Below are 20710 nucleotides of genomic sequence, written 5' to 3' on the forward strand. Positions count from 1 at the left end.
GAAAAAGGACTAAAGATTAACAGATTGCAATGAGAACAAAGTAAATCAGCTTTGTGATATAGATGTACCATATTATGGTGATATACAAATTTGTGTGTGTGTATATTATAACAACTGACAAAACAGAGGGGGATACATACTAGACATACAAATAGACAGAAGGGAAAGGGGATGATTAAAGGTGTTAGGGATTGAAGGGTGGAAGGAGATATGACCTAGTGAATAAAGTTCCTAAATATTCAGAAGTACCCAAAAGGTGTCCCATGGGAACCAAATGAGGTTGAATCTCTGGACCGTCATTCAGAGTAGTGCGGTATTTGAAATTTCTGATATCTTTGATCCTGGCGTATAAGTCATATGTACACGGAGGGGAGGTTTGTTTCCAGTGCGAAGGCTATCAAGCATCTTGCTGCCGTCAGTAAGTGTAGGAGAAGTCTAACTGTTCTTTTAGATAGATTTTGCGGGAAAGTATTACTTAAAGTGTTGAGGATCTAATGATGGGTCTTGATCAAAGACCTGTTAAATCAAAGTTTGTATATTTGTCTAGAATGGTCTTATCAGGGAGCAGTCCTACAATAAATGGAATAAAGATCCTGTCAACAAGGCACATCTCCAACATGAGGGGGAGATTGATGGATCTAATTTATGTAGAAGCTCTGGAGTGTGGTACCAAAAATGGAGGATTTTGTATTGTTCTCTTTATAAGGGCTCTTTCACATGTCCAGATATTTCCGGTACTGGAAAAAACAGTATCGGAGATGTCCATGTGTGTGATACGTGTGGCAACTGTGTGCTGTATCAGTATCGCACGTACAGGCGTCTGGGAATCAGCGGTACAGTTTGTGCTGTTCCCAAGTGCCGGGTGTTGAACGCTGCCTCATCATTGTCCCCTTCTTGGGCTGCTATCAGCGCTAGCAAGGGACAATGTTGAGAGTAGTATTCACCTCCCGATGTCTCCAAAACCTTTAAAAATAAGAATAAAAAATCATTATACTCACCTGTCTTGAGGTGACCGCTCACGCAGAGGAGAATGACACGCTGCAGCGAGTGGCCCCTGACCTGAGCTCAGTGAGTGACAGGACACCGCTCACTGCAGGGTGTCATTCTCCTCGGCGTGAGCGGTCACCTCAAGACAGGTGAGTATAATGACTTTTATGTTATTCTTATTTTTAGAGGTTTTGGAAACATCGGGAGGTGAATACTACTCTCAACATTGTCGCTTGCTAGTGCTGAGCGCAGCACAAGCAGGGGACAATGATGAGAGCAGCGTTCAGCACCTGGCGCTTGGGAACAGCCCGAACTGTACCGCTGATTCCCAGGTGCCGTTACATGTGCTCCTGATGACACACGGATGTCATCCGAACATGTCGGCGTGTTTGCCCACGGACACGTGGTCTTTGGAAACACACTGACATGTGCACGGATCCATTCATTTGAATGGGTCTATGTGTGTCTGTCTCCGGTACGTGTGGAAACGGACAACACACGGACTGAAAACACTGACGTGTGAAAGAGCCCTAAGTGATACAAGATGCCGAAATGGCTGCTCTGGACCATACAAATCTCCAATCAGCGTCGCTTAGAGTTCTACCCAAATAACTTTCCCATTTAAGCATATGTGAATGCCTTGTCAAGGAGTTTCCATCTGGGTTTTGTATAATGCAGTAGACATCAGAGATTAAGCCTTTTGTTGAGAGACCATTTCTACAAAGTTTTTCAAAGGATGTTGGGATAGAAACTTGTAAACTGCGAAATAGGGATGAGGCAAAATGCCTGATCTTTATGTATTGGTATAACGGGAACATAGGAAGACCGAAGCATTTTAAAGACGTTGGCGGTTCCTGAACGGAGTTTCACTTAAAACTCTGCATGTTCACCTGAATTTAAAAGACGTGATGTACACAAAGTCTTACTTTATCGGCTCATTCAGGCCAACGCATTTCCTGCCCTTATGCTGTCTCTTTGCCGGACAGCACACAGAACGATGCAAGTGAATGGGCTAGCTCACATGGACAAACACTTGTACTATTCTGATCTGCTTTTCTTGGAACTCAATAGGTGCTTGTAAAAACTAATTCCATGCGGACATCCTCTGGCATTTGTTTTAACTAACCCATTGCACTGATTGTATAAGAATTTGACCTTTTATAATTTCTTAATTGTGAACGTAGAGATTGGACGTCATTCAGATGTAAAAAATGGACATACGGAAACCATACAGATGAAAAATTGTCTTTTTTTTTCAGCATGAAAAGTGGACAATTTTTCACATGCTCGTTTTATCCCAACCTACCTCCAATGAGTCTCTTTTGTTGGTACTTTCCTGATCCCTGTCGGCATATGATTGCAAGTAATGTCTCTGCTCTAAAGACTCGACTTTATCATCCAAAGTGCAGTTGGAAAGGCAACAATATGCACAACCAGCATTTAGGTCCATGTCCAAATATACATGGAGATCCAGCCGTCTGATCTTGAAGAAATATACATAGAGATCCAGCCGCCTGATCTTGAAGAAATATACATGGAGATCCAGCCGCCTGATCTTGAAGACATATACATGGAGATCCAGCCGCCTGATCTTGAAGACATATACATGGAGATCCAGCCGCCTGATCTTGAAGAAATATACATGGAGATCCAGCCGCCTGATCTTGAAGAAATATACATGGAGATCCAGCCTCCTGATCTTGAAGAAATATACATGGAGATCCAGCCGCCTGATCTTGAAGAAATATACATGGAGATCCAGCCTGATCTTGAAGACATATACATGGAGATCCAATCGCCTGATCTTGGAAGAAATATACATGGAGATCCAGCCGCCTTATCTTGAAGAAATATACATGGAGATCCAGCCGCCTGATCTTGAAGAAATATACATGGAGATCCAGCTGCCTGATCTTGAAGAAATATACATGGAGATCCAGCCTCCTGATCTTGAAGAAATATACATGGAGATCCAGCCTCCTGATCTTGAAGAAATATACATGGCGATCCAGCCACCTGATCTTGAAGAAATATATATGGAGATCCAGCAGCCTGATCTTGAAGAAATATACATGGAGATCCAATCACCTGATCTTGGAAGAAATATACATGAAGATCCAGCCGCCTGATGTTGAAGAAATATACATGGAGATCCAGCCGCCTGATGTTGAAGAAATATACATGGAGATCCAGCAGCCTGATCTTGAAGAAATATACATGGCGATCCAGCCGCCTGATCTTGAAGAAATATACATGGCGATCCAGCCGCCTGATTTTGAAGAAATATACATGAAGATCCAGCCGCCTGATGTTGAAGAAATATACATGGAGATCCAGCCGCCTGATGTTGAAGAAATATACATGGAGATCCAGCAGCCTGATCTTGAAGAAGGTGATGGTTAGATTGCCTGGTTTAAAAGGAACCAGTCATGAGTTTCATACTACCCAAACCTTGGGCAGCATGAAATCTACAAAAATAATCACACTGTAGTGCCCCGCCGATCACAAGCATGGGACTTACCCCTTAGCAGCACAACCATAGTTGCCCTCGGCTATAATTTTACCTCTCTCCGGTGAAGATATTTACTCCTGCACTGTACATGTCATGTATCAGACTCAGACTTGAGACGTCCATGAAACATGTTCCAAGTACCCACCGCGATTTCCAGACTGACCGTGTTGAGTTGGGGTCAGGAGCCCCATGATCAGTCCTAAGGTCTCAGTCTGTATTCAGACCAGGGTATATGGATGTCTAAATACGGTCTTTCAGCACCACAGATCTTCATGCGGAAAGTTGTAACTGCCAAGTTGGGGTGAATTCACACAGGGCTGTATTTTTCTGCTGTGGATTTGGTCACTGCAAATCCATTATAATATCCAGATGTGTTAAATGCAGATTTCGAATTGGTGGTAATCCACAGCAAGCACATAGCAGGTTCTGTATATAATAAATGCCAAGTCCCACACGGATCCAACAGAACAAAAACTGATTGTTTTGGATACAGTATTACGTAACTACTCTCCTTAGAAGTTTTTCATCAAAGTTTTTGATGTTGCAGAATTTCTGCACCTATGAGGTTAATTAGGTCTTTTCATTGCATTTTGTGTGAGTTTTGTACCTGCCTTTTTGTCAAGGCAGTTTTTTTTCTCTTGTTGGTATGTTATTGGTGATGAGCACAAGTGTTTGCCTTGGGTGCTCGGGTATGCACCGAGTATCGCGGGACAATCCCACATGTTTTGGGGCTGTCTGACAGCAGCGAAACATGCGGGTGCGAGGTCTCGAACATGTCACTCGAGCACCCGCGACACTCTGTGCATACCCGAGCACCCGCCACACTCTGTGCATACCCAAGCACCTGCGATACTCTGCATACCCGGGCACCCGCGATACTCAGTGCATGCCCGAGCACCCAAGGCAAACTCCAGTAACGAGCACTTGCACTCATCACTATATGTCATGCTATAAATAAAGCTGCTTTGTTTTTGATACTTCCTGGTATTTGGCTTTGGTAAAACTTTATTGATAGTAATATGCGGATTACATGCGTTTTTAGTGCATTTCCACAGCATGCTTGATGTGTTTTTTATCTGTGGATTTTCCGCACCTAATAAAATTCTATTAGGAAAATCGGCATATAAATCTCAGCATCCCCGCAAGAGCAATTAACATGTTGCTGCTATCAAAACACTTTTTTTCATTTTTTTGAAAGCCCGAGATCGTGTTCAATAAAAAAGTGACTAAAAGGTGCCACAAAAAAGTGCACTGGGATGCGGTCAGTTGTAACCTTCTCCAATGGGAGACCAGCCGCCAGAAGGCCACAGTGAGGGGCAGGGACAGCTAGCCTCCCTTAGGGCTCTTTCACACATCAGTATCTCCGGTACGTATGGTGACAGTTTCCACTCATACTGGAGACACTGACACAGTTACCATGGACCATGTGTCTGTGAGCAAAACATGCTGACATGTCCGTTTTTTACCCGCAGCACGGGCCGCAAAACGTCCTGCACATTTGCACAGTGATGCGCGGATGATATTAATGTGACACGTACCGGCACCTGGGAATCAGCGGTACTGTTCGCATTGTTACCAAGTGCCAGGTGCTGAACACTGCCCTCATCATTGTCCCCTGTCGGCGCTGCGATCAGCACCAGCAGGGGACAATGTTGAGAGTCATATTCTGCTCCCGCTGTGTCCAACTGTGAAAATAAAAATAAAATAAAAAAATCTTTATACTCACCTGTCCGAAGATGTCCCCCCGCAGTAATCCATCTGACCGCTGAGGAGCCAGGGAGAATGAGCTGCTCCAGCGAGCGTGTCCTTGACCAGCTCTGAGCTCACTGAGTGACAGGACACCGCTCGGTGAGCTCAGCGCTGGCAGGGAACAATGATGAGGGCAGCGTTCTGCACCCGGCACTTGGAGACCGCGCTGACTGTACCTCTGATTCCCAGGCGCCGGTACATGTGATACTGATGCGATACAAGTGTATTGAGTGAAGCTGGACAAATCTAGGGTTTGGTGTTTTCAGATATTTTTGACTGATTCATCAATTGTGACCTTTTAAAAAGTCGCAAAATGTTTGTGCAAATATACTGCAATTTTCTCCCCTGGAGTGATTTTATGTTTGTCTGTAATTTTTGTCACATTTTAGCAGAACGTGCAACTTTTTGTACTAAAAATAGTTTTAGACTCTATGCACTCAGGCAGGAGCCGTGCACTTCTGGGTGGTCTTTTGTGCAATCTGATGGGAGTCCTCTGGATCTACAGGGAGTTTAAGGGCCTGCAAAATTCAGAAAATTGTACCAAAATTCAGGTTACGCTTTAAGAAATGTCTCCAGAAATGCCCCTATGTAAAGAAAAAAAAAATCCAAAATTATTTTTATTTAAAGTGCTCCTGTCATGGGCACAAAAGTGAGTTTTTTCTCTAGAGATGTAACATTATATGAGTAAAAAAATGGATTTTAAATAGGGCTGCAGCGCTCAGTGCACGACTGGGACATTATAGAGCAATCTTTATTTATATGGAACTTCCCCTTTTACACCAAACTCCGCCCCCAATCATACAGAAGCCACGCCCTAGACACATTTTTCAAGCTAGAATCAAAGGAAAACTCCCTGCCTTGTACCATGTATAAAACATTGGCACATTCAGAAATAGGCACATTTTTAATTATCATTATAATTTTATAGTTTGCACTAAAAAAGTACGCATGCGCATATCCCTCTGGTTGGCAGTTGCTGTCTTCCGCTTTGCGAGACGCATTTCCTTGACAGGTAAGCGCTGGTTGGCACTGTGCGCTCAGTGCGCACGCGCAGAAGTATCACATGAGTCTTTGTTTTCTTAAAGGGGAAGAAGTGACAACAGCGACTTCGATCTATAATGTCCCGGGCTGTCCGGGATCTGTATGACCGGAGGTATCACGTGACCGAAACCCGGACTAATCCGAAGGGATTTACAGAGTATAAGGTCATTGCTGAAGTGAGTGACATAGCTGCATAATGGGGATGCATGGAGAAGGAGAGCCCCCCGGGGGCGCTGTATCATGGATCTGCAGAGATCCTGTGCTGTCTTATGGCAGTGATACTGGAGGAAGGAGGGGGGGGGGGGTTACTATGGAAAGTTGTAGAAGTGGTGACTGACTGCTGACATCCTGTGACCGCTGCCTGCAGTCACTTCTGACAGATCTCCTGTATAGAGAAAAGTTTCCATGTAAAAAGTGAAGTTTCCACAAGTGTCTGTTCTAAATAAGTGATCCACTGCATCAGGTATGCAAACAGAAGCAGGGGCCACACTGATTATTATGGGCTCCGCTTGGTGTCCATTTTTTAGCACAAAACAAAGCTCTGCATTGCTGGACTTTTTTTTTTTTTTTTAAAACTCCTAAAAATCTTAGTGTTTCTGCTCCAATAACTCAGCAAAAAGCCTCATTGTGCACTTACTCTTAGGTTAAGTTCCCACAATGAGCTTTTCACTCGCTGAGCAAAAACGTAGCATCTTAGGGCCTGTGCACACTTTGCAGATTTGTCGTGTTTTTTTTTCTGCAGCGTTATCCGAAAACCTGAAGTGTTTCCTGATGCAGCAAAGTGAATGAGAATCCTGAAGTCTCATGCACACGCTGCTTATTTTTGACTTGCAGATTTAAATCTGCAGCATGTCAATTCTTTTTTTTGCTGCAGATTTCACCCATACTAAGGCTATGTTCACACATTGCGTTTTTGCTGCAGATTTCACTCCTACTCCTGGAAACATCTGCACTAAAAATGCATGTAAAGAAACTCATAAAAAACACGCCTATTTTCTGCAGTGTTTTTCCTGCCAAGAGGTGTAGAAATTTATGCACCAAATACTTCAAATGTGCATGCAGCCTAAGGCCTCTTTCACATGTCCAGATATTTCCGGTACTGGAAAAAACAGTACTGGAGATGTCTGTGTGTCCATGTGTATGATACGTGTGGCAACTGTATGCCACCCATGTGCCAAATCAGCGGTACAGTTGACGCTGTTCCCAAAAGCCGGTTGCTGAAGGACTCTCTCATCATTGTTCACTGCTTGCGCTGCGATCAGCACGAGCAAGGGACAATGTTGAGAGTAGTAGACTGCTCCCGCTGTGTCCTAGTGTAAAAATAAGAATAAAATAAAAAAATCCTTATACTCACCTGTCCGAAGATGAAATAAATGTCCCCCACTGTAATCCATCTGACTGCACCCACAGAGAAGCAGAGAATGACTCACTGCAGCGAGCGGGCCCCTGACCTGCACTGAGCGGTGTCCTGTCACTCACTGAGCTCAGGTCAGGGGCCCGGTTGCTGCAGCGAATCATTCTCCTCTGCTCTTCAGCGTGTGCGATCAGATGGATTACAGCGGGGGACACTTATTTCATCTTCGAACAGGTGAGTATAAGGATTTTTTTTTACTTTATTCTTATTTTTACACTTAGAGACAGCAGGAGCAGAATACTACTCTCAACATTGTTTCCTGCTGGCGCTGATCGCAGCGCGAGCAGTAGACAATGATGAGGGCAGCAATCAGCACCCAGCGCTTTGGAACAGCGCTAATTGTACACTGATTCCCAGGCGCCGGTACGTGTGATCCTGATGACACACAGACAGGGGGCTGCCACCAGGAATTTCAGGGCCCCATACTGGCAAAATTTTTGGGCCCCCTTGAGGCTCTGCCTCCACCCCTTGAACCTTCCACAGTCCCACCGCCTACTCTTGGGAAAAACTCCACTTCTGCACCACTCACACATTACCAGTTCCCAGTGAATCATATCACATACATGGCCATCAGCTTTTGTTTTGGCCAAAAGATTTTTTAAGCCGCCACCATGACAAGGTAGACTCTTCTGGCCGGGCTCTACTCTACTCTAAACTATTAAACATTTCTTAAAAATATCCAATACTCTTTTTAGGTATATTTTTATTTATTTTTCTTTAAGGGAATGTATCACATAAATGTTTTAAAATGACCAATAATATCACATACAAGAGACAAATACCGTCACACCATGGCCGGACCACATATTACCACCACATAGTGACCGAATAATACCACATACAAGGAACAAATACTGTCACACTGTGACCAGATCACATATTATCACCACATAGTGACCGAATAATACCACATACAAGGAACAAATATCGCCACACCTTGACCAGACCACATATTACCGCCACGTAGTGACCGAATAATACCACATACAAGGAATACCACCACACTATGACTTGACCACATATTACCACCACATAGTGATCGAATAACACCACAGACAAGGGACAAATACTGCCACACCATGACCAGACCACATATTGCCACTACATAGTGACCGAATACTACAATACTGATCATTAATAAAAAAAACACAATACTAATATTACATAAGTGACATTATACACAGGAGCTCTGTACATAGTATACAGTGTATAGTGTCCGTGTACAGGTAACTCAGGGATCACCAGTGACATTATACACAGGTGCTCTGTACATAGTATACAGTGTATAGTGTCCGTGTACAGGTAACTCAGGGATCACCAGTGACATTATACACAGGAGCTCTGTACATAGTATACAGTATATGGTGTTAGTGTACAGGTAATACAGTGACTCACCGGTGACGTCTCTAGTTGAAGTCCTTCATCCAGCACAGACCGCCATCACTTCTTCCATCCAGCACTTGCCTCTGCATAAAATAACACACAGTTATGTAGAGCACATTCCCCAACTTCTACATTACACAGCTGAATACAGACGTGCCCCCACTATTAATATATAATTAGTCATTATGCAACCCACCATTCCAAATATAAATTGTAATCCACCACGGTGCCCCCACTAACTGTAAATAGCCACTTTCTCCGCCTAATAAATATATCAATTAATTAGAACCTGTACTCTTTCCCCCAATTCATTACCAGTCACACTCCGTCATCCTCAATGCCCCCTCTCCCAGTTCATTATATTTACATTCACCCACTTCCACAATTCATTTTGTCATGTCCTCTCTCTCTCTCTCCCACCCCCAATGCATCATCATTTACTCTCCCCCACCCTCAATTCATTATCATTTGCTCTCCCCACTCCATCATTTTTTGTGCTACCCCACCCTCGATTCATTATTTGCTCTCCCCATCCCCACTCCCAATTGATCATTAGCTCTCCCCACCCCCACTCCCAGTTCATTATTTGCTCTCCCCACCCTCCACTCCCAGTTCATCATGTGCTCTGCCCACTCCCAGTTCATCATGTGCTCTGCCCACTCCCAGTTCATCATGTGCTCTGCCCACTCCCAGTTCATCATGTGCTCTGCCCAGTCACAGTCCATCTTGTGCTCTGCTCACCCCCCACTCCCAGTTCATCTTGTGCTCTGCTTACCCCCCACTCCCAGTTCATCTTGTGCTCTGCTTACCCCCCACTCCTAGTTCATCTTGTGCTCTACCCACCCCCCACTCCCAGTTCATCTTGCGCTCTGCCCACCTCCCACTCCCAGTTCATCTTGCGCTCTGCCCACCTCCCACTCCCAGTTCATCTTGTGCTCTGCCCACCTCCCACTCCCAGTTCATCTTGTGCTCTGCCCACCTCCCACTCCCAGTTCATCTTGTGCTCTGCCCACCTCCCACTCCCAGTTCATCCTGTGCTCTGCCCACCCCCCACTCCCAGTTCATCATGTGCTACTCCCACCCCAAGATCATTTAATTAATGCTGTTTTAAAAATAAATTGTGGTAATATGACTCGCTCAGCAGCTTCCAGAAGTAGACTCAGGAATTGGTTTCCTCTGCAGGTTTATAGTAGTGGCATAAACACTGCAGAGTTAGTCGAATAAACACGTCATTTCTGGCGTAACGGCAAAGCAAAAACATAAAGTATAGCACAGTCCATAGGTATCACAAGCCATTCAGGCAAAGTCCTTTTGTGGAGCTCTCTAGCTTCCACACACAGCCTGGAGACTTCACTTAAAACTTATAAAGTGCTGCAGAATATGTTGGCGCTATAGAAATAAAAAATTATTATTATTATTATTATTATTATTCACTCTCCAGATCACACCCGAGAAAAAAAAATAGTGACTGAGCATTTAAGCTTGCTCAGCCACACCCTGAGGGGAGGTAGGGTGTATGACTTCCCACCCGATTTCTATGCCATTCACACAAAACCACTCCCTTCACAATGGTGATTACACCCCCAACACATAACATGCTGGGGAAAAGTTGTAGGTTCAGTTCAGTTCACACAGGCTAGCAGTCGTAGTGACACATACCTCCCCTCGCATATAACACCAGTGTCTCTGTCACAAAATAAAATAAAGTTTTCATTCTTACCTCTCATGCGATCCCTGCAGCTCCACTTCCGGACTGGCATCCTGGCGCTCGATGCCGGCGGGTACGCGATGACGTCATCGCGTACGCGCCGACTCCAGCGCTTCACAGAAGAGGGACTCTCATTTGGCCGTGAGAGCTCCAAGGCAGAAGCTCCCTGCGCCGAAATATACGCCAGCATCAGCACATGATACCCCGGTGAGCAGAAGCACAAGAAGGAGGGTCCCGGACCGGGCCCCCGCTCTTTACTTCTGTTTACTGGGCCCCATACAGAAGTAAGGGCAGTAATGCCCTGATAGCGGCCCTGCACACAGATGTCATCCGTGTGTTATCAGTGTGCATGTGTGTGGGACGTTATGCTGGCCGTGCTGCTGGTAAAAGTCTTTTTTCAATGTCTGTCCATATTATATATTTTTCTTCTGTTTTTTTTCCCGCAGTTTATATCAAAGAAGAACCCTCAGGATTCTAAAGAGGTACTTTTTTCATATAAATACATGACTGTAGATATAAAGGGTTCTTCCCATCTTCATAAATTGATATTTTCGGATAGTGCTTGTAAATTCAAGAAATTTTTACAATTTAAGGATCCAGTTGAAATCAGGTTTTTGTTTTTTTAGCTGGACAAAAAAGTTGTCTGCACAACTTTACTGTTAACAGATTGCTGCTGGATCCGTTTTAACGGATGATTACTGGACATGTAAACCGAGCCTTAATCATTCGTCCCTCACTTGCTTTTAGATTGTAGTTTGGAAACGCTACAGTGACTTCAAGAAACTTCATGGAGAACTCTCGTATACTCACAGAAATCTCTTCCAGCGCACTCAGGAATTCCCTCCTTTCCCTCGTGCTCAGGTTTTTGGTAAGTCATATGCTGTGTGCACATGTTGGCTTTTAGATGCCGGCACATCCACCGAGTTTTTCCAGGCAAAGCTGCTTCGGGAAAGTGTCGGTTGACCTTTTAGAAGCGGCTTTGTCGACGATCGGGTGACCTTTTAGAAGTGGCGTTGTTGACGTTCGGGTGACCTTTTAGAAGCGGCTTTGTCGACGATCGGGTGACCTTTTAGAAGCAGCTTTGTCGACGATCGGGTGACCTTTTAGAAGCGGCTTTGTCGACGTTCGGGTGACCTTTTAAAAGCGGCTTTGTCGACGTTCGGGTGACCTTTTAGAAGCAGCTTTGTCGACGTTCAGGTGACCGTTCAGAAGCGGCTGTGTCGACGTTCGGGTGACTGTTTAGAAGCGGCTTTGCCGACGCTCTGGTGTCCGTTCAGAAGTGGCTTTGTCGACGTTCGGGTGACTGTTTAGAAGCGTCTTTGTCGACGCTTGGGTGACCGCGTAAAAGTGGCTTTGTCGTCTTTCTTGCTTGCGGCGGCTCTGCCACTGTGCGGCTTTCACTCTATACTGTTAAGTATAGAGAACTGAGAGAACTGGAGGCTTCCTAGCAGAAGCTGCCTGATGAATGAGGATCTCACTTCTTCTAACCACTTCAGGGTTTTATGAAGTTCCTTTTCAGACGGATTCCGGGTGGAGTCCTCCTGAAATAGCCACCGTGTGTGTGTACATGGCCATAGTGAGAAATCTGTTTATTAAAGGGATTTCCAGTTAATGAAAACCTCAATTCAGCTGATGCAGTTTATAGTAAAAAAAACACAAAAAACGTCTTTTCTTCTCCTCCCCAAGTCCAACGCTGAGTCTCTGTTTGTCTCACTGACTGAGCTGCAGCCAGTCACTGACCTCATCAGCTCTGCCCATGCAGACTGCACAAATCGCTGAGCTCATTGATTGGCTGCAGTGCTGTCAACAGTATGTCAGCGCTGTAGATGAACAGCAGAGACCAGGGAAGCAGTGGAGACTCAGTGTTGAAAAGACAAGCGTAGAAATGATTACTGCAATTTTTTTTTAACAGGAATGAAGACAAATCTCCAAGTAAACTTGATTTGCAAAGTTTCATAAACTTTCCTTGCTGGATAGACTTTTGTGTGTGACATGATCTACTTTTGTGTTCACGTATTCCAGGACGTTTCGAGGCTCCTGTTATAGAGGAACGAAGACAAGCTGCAGAAGACATGCTGAGGTTCACAGTGAACATTGTAGCCCTTAACAATAGTCCACAACTAAAGGAATTCTTCAGGGTAAGATTTTTAAATATAGCTTAAAGGGGTTATCCAGCACCACTCAGTTTTGCATCGGTGATGAGCGTGCCACATCTGCCATGCATGATACATGCCGATCATGCTCTTGTCTTGGCAGGTATATGGGATCATAACGTTATTGGCACCGCTCACTACCAATGCAAAAGTCAGCAGTGCCCTTTAATTCGAGAGTGGCAATTTTTGCTAACTACTTGTATGGTGTTGTGCTTGTCATATCACCAGACAGGAGACGTTACACTGCGATCAGATGGCCCGGACTCTGCAGATACAGTGGAGCTGCCTCCTCCTTTAATCCCAGAACCAGTCAGAAGCTCTTCTACAGAATTAAAAGAAGAGGTGGATGGCTCCAATGAGACTGAGACACTAGTGTTGCCTGAAGTCCCGGATGCCATCAGTAGCAGTGGTAAGTTTGCACTATCGGCGGGTATAGGATAGGTAATCAATATCAGATCAGTGAGGGTCCGACACCTGGCACCCACACTGATAAATCGCTTGCAGCTAGGACATCAGCCAGATGTGAAATGGAGCAGCACTGCACAGATTCATTCAATGTGTAGCAGCCACTATCAAGAACTTCAGATCTCCACCTATTTAAAGGGAATCTGTCAGCAGGTTTTTGCTACCTCAGCTGAGAGCAGCCTGATGTAGGCAAAGAGAAACTGAATCCAACGATGTATCTCTTAGAATACTTAGGTGCAGCCGTTCTCACACAATCAGAATTTTTAGATTTAGCATGAAGCAGAGCTGAGAAAGCTAACCCCGCCCCCCCCAGGCTCCTGCTTATCACAGGAGGGGGCGTGTCAGACCAGGAGGCACACACTGCTGGGTCAGAGTAATGATAAGCTTGTGGTGTTAAAACGATCATTGCGCACAAACAGAACCACTGAGCTTGATAAGAGAGGCATCACTGAAATCTGTGTTTTAATCCCTACATCTTGCTGTCTTCAGATTACATAGCAAAAACCTGATGACCGATTCCCTTTAAGAGATGGGTGTTACATACTGTATGGATGTACTGCAATCACTGGTGTATGGCTCGTTACAGTATAGTTTTTAGAGTTGTATTTAGTAACCAGCAGTATGAAAAATAAATAGATTCAATTACTAGAAACTTGTATAACTTATCAGTAAACCTTTATTTGCTGAAACTTTAATACCCTTTTAAGATAATGAACCTTTCTCTACTTTTGGTAACATGGGTCCTGAATGAGGGACTCAAATGTCACACTAGTGAACTTGTTTGAAACTCAAGAATCCTTATAATGTATAGAGGTTTTTTACTTATTTTTAGCAGAACCTAGTCAGTTCGATTTACTGTTCGATCTCAGTGAAGATATATGCCAAACATTGGAAGAAGAGACCGCAGATCCTACTCCAGCTCCAAAAACCTTGGCTCCCAATGACTTGGCGCTTTTTGACCCTTGCTATGCTGAAGGTATAACGTCCTCTTCCTATTACTGCTATCATTGTTATTTGTTCTGAATGTATGTTAAATCTGTAATGTCAGTACTTTTTAGCTCATTCTTTTAGTATCGGAGTTTCTAGCCAGTGCTGGTCTATTCCAGTACAGGTGATGGGAAGGGATAGGACCGGAGAGACGGCATCCTGGAATACAAGAGGCAAGGCTGCAACTAGGATCAGGCTGCAAACTGCATAATCAGGGCTCTGAAAATGAATGAAGGAATGAAGATTCCAGACTTTGGGCTCATTCAGATATCAGTAATTTTCTCGGATCGGAAGAAGAAAAAAAAAAGTTTCTCCAACTTTTCCTATCTAGCAGTCCATGAAAAAAGGATAGCACGCAGATTGCATCCGAGTGTCATCTGATTTTTTTTTTTTTTTTTTTTTAACAAACCCATAGTCATTGCATTGCCAGTTTTCATCCGACGCTCGGATTAATATCAGACCTGTTTGCGTGGACCTAAAAAAAAATCATGATCATGTGGACGGCCCCATTCACTATTGTAGGTACAATTTTTATTCGTCAAAAACATTTATACTCCAAAAAAATAAACGGATGTGTGAATGAGCCCGAAAACTCAGGAAGCCATTGCATAATCCACTACTGTATGTTTAACACAGAACCATGCCTTACGCATGCAAAAATAACATCTACACCTCATCCTATGAGCCACCGGGTATTAGCCCTGATGTAATTTTTATATTTAGCCCACTGACTATATCAAAATAACCATTAAATTATAACAGATTCATGTATACTGTATTTTAAAGTTTCTCTATGGAAAAATAGTTTAAACTATGTTTTACGCTTCGAAAGCCCGATAACCCCTTAAGGATGTAGCCTATTTTCATTATTATGATTTTGTTTTGTTTTTTTCCCATCAACATAGGCTTGTTATGTGTGGGACGAGATGCAGTTTCGATTGACACCATTTATTTTCCCATATAAAGAATGGGAAAAACGCAAATTAAATTCCAAATGCGGTGAAATGGTGGGGGGAAAAAAAGGAATTCCATCATTGTTTTTTTTTGGGGGGGCGGTCATTTTTACGACGTTAATTATGCAGTTAATTTTAAACTGGGAGAAAAAGAGCTGAATATATTCTTTAGGGTTTTATTTATTTATTTTTTATATATTGTTGTCCTGTTATTTTTTGATTGCTCGTCCTACAGTATATACTGCAGTATTGATGTACGTAGTAAAAATCACGCTCTTTTATGGCTGGACCTCACAGGAGAATTAAAGTGGTATTCCCATCTCCAAGATCCTAACCCAATATGTAGTAGGTGTAATAATAATAATATTAGCAAATACCTCCAATTAGAAATGCAGTATAGTTCTTCTGATTCGTTATGTCGCTTTCCTCATGTGTTCAGGCATTGCAGGACATTGGGTATCCATGGTTATGTCCACTGATATAGTGACAGATAGTTATCTTGTTGCTAGTGATCGTAACCATGGATACCTAAGGTCCTGCAATGCCTTCACATGAGGAAAGAGACATAGCGAATCAGAAAAACTATACTACATTTCTAATTGGAGGTATATGCTAATATTATTATTATTATTATTATTACATCTACTACATATCAGGCTAGGATATTGGAGATGGGAATACCCCTTTAACATGACAGGCACAGGCTCGCCCCCCTCTGTTACAACAGCCCATTAGCACCCCATAATCTCATTGCGGTAGGGAGGATGAAGGGCGGACGGCAGTAGCGCCGATCGCTGCTGTTATAGGCAGATACCAGCCATTTCATCTAGTTCATGGCCCAAGTTTGCGAAGCTTTTACGCCAGAAAACCGTCATAAAAAGCTTTTGAAAAGTTGCACTTATTTGCTCAACGTGAGGTTGCGACAATTTTTTTTCTTGACTTTTGGTGTTTTCACTCCGTTTTTGCCGAGCTCTGACAAAGTGGGTGAAGCTGGAGCCGGTCGGGGCATGGCGACTCCTGCTTGTCAAAATCATAACAAGTAGAGGTGTTCCTTACACCACAGATCTTACTCCAAAGACTGGAGTAAGATTTGTGATGAGGCACAAGCCATTTCACGCCTCGCCTGATTCATTAAGAGGCCGGCCTTGATGTATCGGGGCCTATGGGTCTCATTTATAAGAACCATCTACAAGAAACACTCTGGTTGCTCATAGCAACCAATCAGAGCTCTGCTTTCATTTCTGAAACCACTCTGGTCAAATGAAAGCTGCGCTGTGATTGGTTGCTATCGGCAACAAAGCATTTCTTTATTAGACAGTTTTGATAAATCTGTCCCGATTTGTGTAAAAAAATTAGCTTTTTTTTGTTTGTTTTACTGGCGTTGCATTTAGGTTTGTGCCTCAGATGATGTCCTATTCAAGTCGCTAGACCACTGCAGCCAATCACAGGCCTCAGCGGTGAGGTGACTAAAGACCCGGACGTCATTGATTCCTGTCCTGGTGGAGACCATCGGAGTGGCCTGTACTAGAGTATGCAGGATTACAGCTGAATTTTATACTTTCTTTTATTACTTTAGAACCATCCCTCCATATTTGAAAAAGTTTTGGAAGTTGGAAAACACCTTTTGGAAATTTAAAGGGGTTGTCAAAGTAGTGGACACCCTCTTTAAAAGTATATGACAAGACACTAGGGGTAAATTATCTAAAACGCTGCATCCTTAAATACTGTTACATGTGGTTGTATCTGTAGACAGTGCGTTGCTGGAGACAGAGTCCTCTCTCAACCTGTTGTCTCTGCGGTGCGAGGAAGAGGAGCTCACGCCCGCCATTCCTTTCCGAGAAGAAGATGGAGCATTGTACCTTTCCCAAGCTACCATTGAAGTCCAGGAAGCGATGGATAGAGAGTCATCTGGAGACTACGCAGAAGCATTCAGGCTCTTCAGAAATGCTGTGGACATCTTGTTAAAAGGAGTGAAAGGTGACTGAATAAGACACCATTCAGACATCAGTGATTTTTATCATACGCAGAAAATGAAAAAGTTTTGATTTTCATCAGTGTTTTGCATCAGATTTTCTTCAGTGTTTGGTCCGTGATGGTAAAAACTGACAGTTTCATCACATTTTTTTTTTGTCTGGAGCTTTCTCCAGCTTCTCCTACCAGTCATTAAATGGGTATTCCCATTTCCAAGATCCTATCCCAATATGTAGTAGGTGTAATAATGATAATAATATTAGTAATTACCTCCAAATATAAATCTAGTATAGTTTTTCTGATTCGCTATGTCTCTTTCCTCATTGCCGGACCTTAGGTATCCATGGTGACCACCAGTGATATAGTGACAGTTAGTTGTTAGTGGTCATAACCATGGATACCTAAGGTCCTGCACATGAGGAAAGAGACATAGCGAATCTGAAGAACTATACTACATTTCTAATTGGAGATATTTGCTAATATTATTATTACACCTACTACATATTGGGACAGGATCTTGGAGCTGAGAATGCCTCTTTAAACAAAGGACAGCGCACAAATGGCATTTGAGTGCTATCCGATTTTTATTTAATTTTTTTTTTTCATGGACCTATAGACTTGTATGGGTAATTTTGATCTGTATCTTGGATCAAAATCGACTGTCTCCATGACTTTAGGCCACGGCCCGACTATCAGTATTTGGTCAGTATTCGGTCAGTATTTTTTCTCAGGAGTGGGAGCCAAAACCAGATGAGGAACAATCAGAGAAAAGGAATAATAGAAACAATTCTGCATTTATCACCCACTCCTGGTTTTGGCTCCCACTCCTGAGAAAAAATACTGACCGAATACTGATAGTAGGGCCGTGGCCTTAGCCTGGGAAACACTCTTAACAATTTTACTTTTTGCAAACAAGAAAAACTGACCAAACACTGATATTAAAAGCTGACACTTGGACAAAAAAATAGTTGAAAATCTGGTTCGCACACTGATTGAAATTTGTCAGTTTTTTTCTGCTTATGAGAAAAAACGGACGTCCGTAGGACGAAAAAACTGACCATTCTTGCTCCCAACCCCCACATACATGCATTCTTGGTCCCTGCTTATGTCCCTAGAGAATAAAGAATCGGTCATATAGATACTTAAGATCCCCCGATCCTTTTTTTTTTTCAGACATTTGACATTAGATTGTTTGATTCAGACAATTCTGCCAACAATAGCTGGTTTAGTCGCTGTTCATCTAATGTGAATGGGCACCCTGAGGCCAGTTTTATATGAGGTTAATACAGTTTAATCCTGGGTTTGGTCATTTGAACCAACAGCATCAGAAGAAGCCATGCTACTGTTGGTTTGGGTGATCAGGGCAGGATTTGCACCCGCTCATGTAAAATTGACCAAGGTTGTAACAAAATCACCAAAAAAAAGGACCCCTTTAAATCCACCCTCACAACACCGTTCTGAGACTCTTGTGAAACAGTTCAGTCTCTGCTGATGATAAATGCCATATGCTGTTGACATGCAAGTGATATTTTTTCAAAGGATTTTGTAGGATTATTGGTCTTTTTTTCTTTCAACCTTATCAACTATTTAAAGGGGTTTTCCACTTTTAGAAAAGTGAACATTGCCTGTCATGTAAAATAATAAAATCTGATAACACTCAACCTTTTCAGGTATTTTGGCTGTAGCGGTGAATTCACATTGGCAGCTCACATCTCTGCTGCAGCCAATCACTGAGCTCAGTAGCTCATGCTGTCTACATCTGCTGAGCTTAGGGATTGACTGCAGAGGTGATGTCACGTCACCACTGCAGCAAAAAACACTGAAACCCAAGCAGCGGCAGGGAGCCGGTACTGTAGCCGGAGGGGGGTAAATACTGTCTCATTTTTTTATTTTACATGACTAGTAGTGTTTGGGGTCCTCTTCACTAAAAATGGAAAACCCCTTTAACTCTGTGTGCATGTGGCATAGCAGTTGTAAGAAACTAGTTTCTTTCCCAACTATGGAGTTCTCCTTTTTCTTATTTTAAATGTAATGTGCAGAAAAAAAAGGAGGGGCTCAAATAAATATGACTGAGTAGCCCTAGCACCTTCCATGACTTCACCTCTATCAGTGTATGACTTCTATTTTATTTTATTCCACCAGATGACCACTGTCCGGACAGACGTGATGCTGTGAGGCGCAGAACGGCAGAATATCTTCATCACGCAGAACAAATTTTTCAGGATCACATGGGTGGGAGCATTGAGTGACGCTCATGTTCATAAAGAGGGTCACTGGATCTGGTATAAAAAAATGACTTTTTTTTTTTTAAATAATATTTTATTTCAAAGTTTAGAACTGCCAAGATGAAAATTTATTGCACTTTCTCTTACCTAGAACAAAAGGATCTCTTTCTCCACAGAGGAGTCTAGAACCAAGTGCTTTCATTACTTCTTATTTTTTTTCCCATTGTCCTCACTGTACAGTCAGAAAAACTTGTGGACATCGCTGCTGATAATGAAACATTTGTCTCACAGATGTATATGACTATTTTTTTTTTTTTTTTAGTTATTTTTGTTAACACTTGTTTTTCATCATAACTGGAAGACCTTGTTCAAAGTGGCTGAAACTGATTGCTAAAAGTACAATATACAATTCTTACATTACCCCCCGGAGTCATCTTATCCGATTTTTATGTTATGTAAAGAAATTTATTGCATGCACCTTTCTTGGTACGATCGGTTTTAACAATGTATCATTGCTTCATTGCCGATGAAAACTTACTCATTGCCACCATTCCTTAGCGTCTTGTGATGTCTTTTGTCGTACAGTGGGACGTGCTACATTTATTTCTGATTCTCGTGTGAATAGCCCAAGTAAATGTCAGGGCAAAGAGAGTACATATGTTTGGGTTTTGCTCCCCCTCTCGGAGTGATAATCGTGATCATGTGGGTTGTCGGTTTGACAAGTCTTCTGTTATGCAGGGAGCCACCATTGTTTGCCTATCCCTTCATAATCAGTCCTTGAGATGTATCACCAATGTGTTATATGTAGGGGTCCAACCTCCGATACTCCCTCAAACAACCTGTGGCGCTCCGTGAGTGAAGACGGGGCTGCATGGATGGGAATGGTGCTGCGGTTCCAATTCCTGGCACACTGTTAACCCTTAATTGTGATATTCGCCTTGACCACACTCACATGGAATGCAATTGTTTCTTTATTACCCAAAAATCAGATGGCGTCTCCTGGCCTATCTTTCGAAAACCACATTAAAACCCCCCCTTAGGGTGCGATCACAGAAACATATTTTCGGTCTGAGGGCTGTCCGGGCGGAAAACAGACCAAACACGGATCAGTTTTAATCAACGAGTTGGTTCACATGATTTTTACACACAGATCAACAGTCTG

The 20710-nt window shown here is 43.1% G+C and overlaps 1 protein-coding gene across 2 annotated transcripts; it reads left to right on the forward strand.

Moving 5' to 3' along the window:
• Positions 1-6282: 6282 nt before the first annotated feature.
• SNX15 (sorting nexin 15) lies at positions 6283-20098 on the forward strand. 2 transcript variants are annotated; one of them, XM_073658599.1, is made up of 8 exons: positions 6283-6465; positions 11241-11276; positions 11542-11662; positions 12817-12932; positions 13176-13356; positions 14245-14388; positions 17102-17329; positions 19466-20098. In XM_073658599.1, the coding sequence occupies exons 1-8, from the start codon at positions 6367-6369 to the stop codon at positions 19570-19572; spliced, it is 1032 nt and encodes a 343-aa protein (XP_073514700.1). In that variant the 5' UTR covers positions 6283-6366; the 3' UTR covers positions 19573-20098. The 2 variants fall into 2 exon arrangements, with proteins under 2 accessions (XP_073514700.1, XP_073514701.1); XM_073658600.1 differs by having other exon boundaries at positions 14248-14388.
• Positions 20099-20710: the final 612 nt, after the last annotated feature.

This window comes from Phyllobates terribilis, unplaced genomic scaffold (genome assembly GCF_046119375.1).
Source record: "Phyllobates terribilis strain yellow unplaced genomic scaffold, ASM4611937v1 Scaffold_13__5_contigs__length_258822181, whole genome shotgun sequence".
NCBI lineage: Eukaryota > Metazoa > Chordata > Amphibia > Anura > Dendrobatidae > Phyllobates > Phyllobates terribilis.

Coding starts and splice junctions, on each gene's coding strand:
- SNX15 (XM_073658599.1), top strand. CDS start 6,367: ATGTCCCGGGCTGTCCGGGATCTGTATGACCGGAGGTATCACGTGACC. Junction 6,466..11,240: donor AGTATAAGGTCATTGCTGAA/GTGAGTGACATA, acceptor TTTTTCCCGCAG/TTTATATCAAAGAAGAACCC. Junction 14,389..17,101: donor TGACCCTTGCTATGCTGAAG/GTATAACGTCCT, acceptor TTGTATCTGTAG/ACAGTGCGTTGCTGGAGACA.